The sequence below is a fragment of the Henckelia pumila genome, chromosome 1 (genome assembly GCF_033568475.1).
Source record: "Henckelia pumila isolate YLH828 chromosome 1, ASM3356847v2, whole genome shotgun sequence".
In the NCBI taxonomy this organism is placed as follows: domain Eukaryota; kingdom Viridiplantae; phylum Streptophyta; class Magnoliopsida; order Lamiales; family Gesneriaceae; genus Henckelia; species Henckelia pumila.
This window is the reverse complement of record NC_133120.1, coordinates 155,458,736-155,464,997: the sequence shown is the minus strand read 5'-3', so window position 1 is coordinate 155,464,997 and position 6,262 is coordinate 155,458,736. Positions and strand designations below refer to the sequence as shown.

General features: G+C 37.4%; 2 protein-coding genes across 4 annotated transcripts; one reads left to right on the top strand and one right to left on the bottom strand.

The window, feature by feature from the left end:
* The first annotated feature begins 201 nt into the window (after positions 1-201).
* Positions 202-3,929, top strand: LOC140874695 (beta-1,3-galactosyltransferase GALT1-like). 2 transcript variants are annotated; one of them, XM_073278052.1, is made up of 8 exons: positions 202-289; positions 990-1,755; positions 1,880-2,112; positions 2,201-2,482; positions 2,609-2,737; positions 2,818-2,997; positions 3,090-3,197; positions 3,419-3,929. In XM_073278052.1, exons 2-8 carry the CDS (start codon positions 1,020-1,022, stop codon positions 3,623-3,625), a joined length of 1,875 nt encoding a protein of 624 aa, XP_073134153.1. In that variant the 5' UTR covers positions 202-289; positions 990-1,019; the 3' UTR covers positions 3,626-3,929. The 2 variants fall into 2 exon arrangements, with proteins under 2 accessions (XP_073134153.1, XP_073134152.1); XM_073278051.1 differs by lacking the exon at positions 202-289 and having other exon boundaries at positions 343-1,755.
* A 114-nt stretch (positions 3,930-4,043) lies between these two features.
* Positions 4,044-5,794, bottom strand: LOC140875983 (uncharacterized). 2 transcript variants are annotated; one of them, XM_073279818.1, is made up of 5 exons: positions 5,648-5,794; positions 5,400-5,534; positions 5,196-5,284; positions 4,618-4,770; positions 4,044-4,469 (listed from the first exon to the last, which is right to left on the bottom strand). In XM_073279818.1, the coding sequence occupies exons 2-5, from the start codon at positions 5,497-5,499 to the stop codon at positions 4,314-4,316; spliced, it is 498 nt and encodes a 165-aa protein (XP_073135919.1). In that variant the 5' UTR covers positions 5,500-5,534; positions 5,648-5,794; the 3' UTR covers positions 4,044-4,313. The 2 variants fall into 2 exon arrangements, with proteins under 2 accessions (XP_073135919.1, XP_073135920.1); XM_073279819.1 differs by having other exon boundaries at positions 5,196-5,254.
* Between the last annotated feature and the right edge of the window lie 468 nt (positions 5,795-6,262).

Sequence of the window (6,262 nt, the reverse complement as noted above, 5' to 3'; positions counted from 1 at the left end):
AAATTTATTAGATTATTTTCCAAAATTAATTTTAATAAAAAAAAATCAAATTTTTTATCACATATACGCCAGTTTATTGTTTCGAATGATGTTTGAATGTATTTTATTTCTAAAAAAAAAAAAACACGGGTGAGAAGAAATACAAATAAATGAGTGCTACCGACAGCACACATAAAGAAAGACAGACAGACATATTAAAGCAAAAATACTCACATGCTAATGTTTCACTAATTTCTTATTTCTTCCATTAATGCTCGAAACCAATTTCTAGAAGCATTAAACATAAAAGGTGAGCCTAATTCCTCATTTGGTTACTGCATTATTTGTGTTAAATACCACTTATATCACATTTGAACTGGTTTAATCACAGAGGTCTACTATTAATCTTTTTTTCTTTTCTGTTCCACGTACTCAGATTTCTTTTGACTGTCCAGTTGCTCTTTCTTCTGCTAAGTATTTTGCTGTAAATTGTCTGAGTTGATTTAGTCAGCCATTTATGTATTGAAATTTCTTCATTGTAAAAGTGAGCTCCAATGGTTCATAGCCTTGAGTTCTTTGGATATTCAAGTCATGTACTGTGGGTTTGTTTTCAGTTCAAGTTTTGATTTAGATCGTGTGAGTTCTTGGAAGTTCTGCGAAACCAAATTGTGGGCTTTTTTTCAAGAAATTTTTTTGGCTCTGCAATGTGAGATTATGCTTCTTGATGTATTTAAGTAAAATGGGTTTGTATCAAGCTAGCATTTTATTGCTTGGGATTGATGAAGTGTCTTACTTTCTAAAAATGGGGCCTAAACCAACTGAAGTAAATATCCAGATGGTATTTGTGAAGTTGGTTTCTTTATTCTAAGACCTTAGCTTGTTAAAATTTACTGCGAATTTCGTGTCTCGAAATCGAGTAACATTTTAAGAATAGAAGATGTATGTATGTATAGGTGGGACAATGTTGAGAAACAGAAGTTTTAGGCTGATTAGTCTTGGATTGATATCAGAAATGGATGGATGCCACTAGAAAAACTTAGATGAAGACATGGAAGTGTGGTGCTTTAAACATATTCTTGTTGCTGCTGTTTGTTATTGGATGTTTTGTGATAAAAAATCCCATCAAGAAGAGCTTCTTCTTTCACGTGCCTCCAACCTTCAACGCGACGAATCCTCTCGACTGGGAAAGCCCTGATCCTCCACCTGCGCGTTCTAATCCGGGAAACACTTCTCAAGTGATTTCTGATGAAGCTATCTTTGCTCAAAGCATCATGTCAAATGAAGAACAGAGTTCCTTGCAAGCATGGAGGCGTTTCGCACGTTTCACTGTCCGTGATCAGCTCTTACCTAATGCAAATGAAGCGATTAACGACGGTGTTGTTGCATGGCAAAAGCTTATGATATCTGTCCAAGACGAAAAACATGAGACTAAAGGAAGTTTAGGCTGGAAAGAGAAGCAGTGTCCTCCATTTTTAAGTAACATGAATGCCTCGGAAGTTCACGAAAATGGCGCTAAACTGTGGGTTCCTTGTGGTTTGACTCAAGGTTCTTCCATCACTTTTACAAGCATCCCTTCGGGTAGTTTTCAAGTTGAGCTGATTGGTGAAATGCTTCCTGGGGAACCAGATCCTCCCATTATTCTGCAATATAATGTGACTCTTAAAAGAGATAATACATCTGAGGATCTTGTGATTAGCCAAAACACTTGGACTGTTGCGCATGGCTGGGGTGAAGAGGAGCACTGCCCATCTGCAATTCAAGAAAATCGAACCAAAGGTACATTGGCTTCATATAACATGTTCTTCAACTATATTGTACTTGTCTCGCCCTTATTTAGTCCTCCTGAAGTGATATTTTTAGTCACTTGTCGTGAGTGATACTGCTTTCACTATAATAACAGTTGATGAGTTGGACCGGTGCGACAAGTTTGTGGGCAACGAATATAACCAGACCATCAAAACTAACCAAAACAACAGTGGATCAACAAATATTTCAATGGTTTATGACGGGGAAGCAAGAAAACATTTCCCTTTTAAACAAAACGATTTGTTCGTTGCTACGCTCAGGATTGGTTCAGAGGGAATTCATATGATGGTAGATGGAAATCACCTAACTTCATTTGCTTTCCATGAAGTAATCTCTCTAACCTCCTTTGGCCCTTGGACTCAGATTTGTTCCAATTTGCTGATGTATGATTTACCTATATCCACTGTGCATGCAGGCTTTGGAGCCATGGCTTGTAGGAAAAATAAGTATCTCTGGGGATGTGAATGTGATATCTGTGGTTGCCTCTGGTTTGCCAACATCAGATTATCTGGAACATACTAATGACATGAATGCACTTAAACCGGTTGCATTACCTCCACAAACTGAGCTAAATCTCTTTATTGGTGTTTTGTCTACTGCCAACAATTTAAGACGTAGAATGGCAGTTCGGAGAACGTGGATGCAATATCCTGCAGTCCGGACTGGACAAGTTGCAGTCCGATTCTTCGTTGGCCTGGTAAGAATGCAATCAGTGGAGAAGCTTTTTCTAGTAACTGCTTTCATTTTTGTTAGACAGACACTTATACTAGTTCAAAGCACCATCAGTTACAAGGTTATTCAAAATACAGCATGCATTTTGCAGAATAAAAACCATACTGTGAATAAGGAGCTCTGGGACGAGGCACGAACTTATGAAGATATCCAAGTGATGCCTTTTATCGACAATTATAGCCTCATCACATGGAAGACCATAGCAATCTGCATCTATGGGGTAAAATCTTCTCCCTTTACTTGCTTAAAGGAGTGACCGTTCCACCTTCAGAACCTTATTTATTCTAAACACTTCAACAGACTCAGGTTGTTTCGGCCAAATTTATAATGAAGACGGATGACGATTCATTTGTACGTGTAGATGAAGTACTAAATTCCTTGGACAGGATCAATGTGACTCATGGTTTGCTCTATGGTCTAATCTATTCTGATTTAGAGCCTCATCGAGAACCTGATAGCAAGTGGTATACTACTCTTGAGGTATCTTTTCAACTGATTTCACACATCTAATGACTGTATCAATCGCCCATTGTAATGATTGTTCTCACCCTTCTTTTCAAAATTACTACAAGGAATGGCCACATGACAAGTACCCCCCTTGGGCATCTGGTCCTGGTTATGTCGTATCCAAGGATATCGCAGAGGCAGTTTCCAAGAAACACCGGGAGGGTCAGCTTAAGGTACATAGGAGTAAAAGGAATTACTGCTAAATTTTTCTCCACTCAACTATACAAGCAAATTTTCTATTATACCTGATGATGTGATATGTGATGACCATGTGGATTCAGTGTAAAGGAGAACATAGCGACGAGGGTACTCGAAGATTAAGATGAACATTAAAGTTCATTCAAAGGGGTTTGTTTTGTAGTTGTTACAAGTATTAACGATTATGTAATTGCAGATGTTCAAGCTAGAAGATGTCGCAATGGGAATCTGGATATTAGATATGAAGAACAAGGGGTTACAAGTTAGGTATGAGAAGGATGATAGGATTGTTTACGAGTGCATAGATGGCTATGTTGTTGCCCACCGACAAAGTCCTGGGGAGCTGCTCTGTTTGTGGAAGAAGATTCAAGAGAAAAACCTCACTAAATGTTGTAGCAATTGACTCGAATAGGTTGAAGATGAAGGAAGATCACTCGATCCTACTCCCACTGGAACAAAGATTTTTCATATAATACATCTAGGAGAAGGCGACTACGCATGATCAAGCGTGGAAGCAACGAGTCGACTGGTGAACATTGGCTCGGGAAAGAGTCCATTGGCAAACCAAATATATTCTAAATTTAAGTCGCGAATTCGAGTTGTACCAAGTTACTTTATGCACGAAAAACAAGACGTTTTGGCTTACTGTAATAGCAGTTTTTGAAGGGTAGTAGGAAATATCATGGACACCCCATACTAATTTTACTGCATTAATAAACACAATCTCTTATTTATTCTTCATTGGTTGTGTATTTTGCTGCACCCAAACTGTTTAAACTTTTATGATTTCACCAATATCTGCTATCTATTTCGAAGCCAATACAATAGAGTTTTCAGGTCATAACAATTTTAAATTATGTATGGTATTCTTTCATTTTCATTCTTGTATACAACGATAGAAACTTCAAACTTCTATTACAAACCGAGCCCTAGTGCAATTTCTCAACACAAAAATAACAGGATGAACTTGGCACGATAGCTCAAGGGTGAAGAAAGCATACAAATACTGAGCCTAAAAGACAAACTTTCGCGTCAATATCACTGCATGTGGAGCAAGCATCAACGAGTTTGCAATCATACCTAACAACTATCTATCGAGGCAAGAATCCGTGGCGAGCAATGGCAATTTCAAAAGCTTGCATTCGTTCTCCTACAGCCAATCCATTGCGATCATAAGTAGAAATTTCATTTATGTTGAGATCTACACAAGCTTGAATCAACTCTTCTCCAACGCGCTCAGCTGCCTCCTAAGAATAATAATTTTTAACAGTAAAAGAAATTTGAAAAGCGGAAAGATAAACTATAAATGTAACAGATTCGACACTTCATACATGTCTCATATTTTCTGCTCTACTGAGGGAGAAATATTTCTTAAAAATGGAAAGGAACACATACAATAGTAGTACAAGGAGTATTGCTCCGAATCGATTTCTGCAATGTACTTCCGTAAAACAAGCACTTCTTGTTCTGGTCATCCACCAACATAGCATACAGCTGCTTATTTGAACAGAACACAGAAAGCCTTGGTTTTATGGCTGTCCCATTAAACTGGTAAATGATCAGAATGTTAATATCTCACAGAGCAAAGAAAAATTTCACACAACTCAAGTAAAGCTATGAGCAAAAACCATGGGGGCAGTTGCCTCCTCAATTCATATCATCTCCAAAATTCAATTAAGTGCACGAAATCGAATTTTTTAAGAAAAACCGAATCTTGCCCTCACAACTCTTTTATTTTCATCTAGTTTTTGCAACGTTAGTGTCCAATATCTATTCTTGCAATAAAATCGAGAATTACAAGGTGACCAAGTGCGGACAAGCAGGTTATCCTTCTGATTCTGACCATATCATGCATAATTTTCTTTTAAAAAAAATGCAAATTTTACAGTCTACAAAAATTATGCGACATTTCACGGATGTTCAGCTGTTGTGGAGCAAAAAGAAAAGGAAGATTGAAAGACAAAAAAGTTCACCTTTTTCCTTCGTCTTCTGTTCAGAATCTTGTCACTCTCAGTCCGAGTATTGGCTTTAGCTTCAATAACCAATGGCTTCACAATCAAATCTAAAGAAAGCGAGCGTTCGTAAAAACTAGTGAAAGAGAATTCAATCATAATGAACTTAAGAGTCTGAGACGAAAAATCCCATTTCAATTCACAAAGATTACTAGCACCACTCACTTGCAGATTGCATAGGAAGGATATTCGAGCTACGAAGACCAGTTCCGAAGTATCCCCAAGCCTTGAGCCTCAGTGCGGCAGTGAGAGTGTCCAACGCCATGGATTCATCCACAACCACCAAGACCCAGAAGACAGCTGCGAGAGAATCGGAGAAATGAGACCAAAGACAGTAAAATTCGTCCACCCATACAATCAAACACCTCAACTGCTGCGGGTTCGAGTAGCTACAGCACAAAAGCTAAGCCTACCTAATTAATGCCCGCAAAATCCATTCCCATATCAAATAACCTTGAAAGAGCTGCACCCAAGAAGAGAAATTCTTAATTGTTGAAAATGATTACGGTTGAATGTGTATGAGTCAAAAGAATTAACAAGAGTTCAGAAAATCCCCGAGTCATTGATGTACAAATTTTATTGAACTCAACCGCTCCTATTTATAAAAAAAATCACTCCTATTTATAAAGAAAGATTACAAGATATAAATATGTAGAAATATTATTTTTACATATTTATTTTGATCACATATCTTTAATAAGATAATCATTTATAATAATAATATATTTATAACAATTCCTTTATTATTTGCACAAGCAATCGATTCATCAAAATCTTCATTTGGCAAGATGTATGTTCGGGAACTTCATCGGGACTCAAGTGTTGTCTCGTTAAAACATTGACAGTAAAACCTCGTGGGAAAATCTGAACAAAGGAAAAAGAGTATAACAACAAATATTTTGTTTGGATATCTTCCCGACGATGGATGCGCCTCGTTAAAACCTTATCAGGAAAAACTCAGTGGGACAAAATCCTAATGAAGAAAAAAGAGTAAGACATCTCTTGATACTTGTTAATTGCCTCATTAA

What these genes read in the sequence shown, in the direction of transcription:
- LOC140874695 (XM_073278052.1), top strand. Translation starts at nt 1,020, where the DNA reads ATGAAGACATGGAAGTGTGGTGCTTTAAACATATTCTTGTTGCTGCTG. An exon ending in TCCGATTCTTCGTTGGCCTG is followed by an intron (nt 2,483 to 2,608) that starts GTAAGAATGCAA and finishes TGCATTTTGCAG; the next exon opens with AATAAAAACCATACTGTGAA. An exon ending in ACCGGGAGGGTCAGCTTAAG is followed by an intron (nt 3,198 to 3,418) that starts GTACATAGGAGT and finishes ATGTAATTGCAG; the next exon opens with ATGTTCAAGCTAGAAGATGT.
- LOC140875983 (XM_073279818.1), bottom strand. Translation starts at nt 5,499, where the DNA reads ATGGCGTTGGACACTCTCACTGCCGCACTGAGGCTCAAGGCTTGGGGA. An exon ending in ACAGAAGACGAAGGAAAAAG is followed by an intron (nt 4,771 to 5,195) that starts GTGAACTTTTTT and finishes ATCATTTACCAG; the next exon opens with TTTAATGGGACAGCCATAAA. An exon ending in ATACTCCTTGTACTACTATT is followed by an intron (nt 4,470 to 4,617) that starts GTATGTGTTCCT and finishes TATTATTCTTAG; the next exon opens with GAGGCAGCTGAGCGCGTTGG.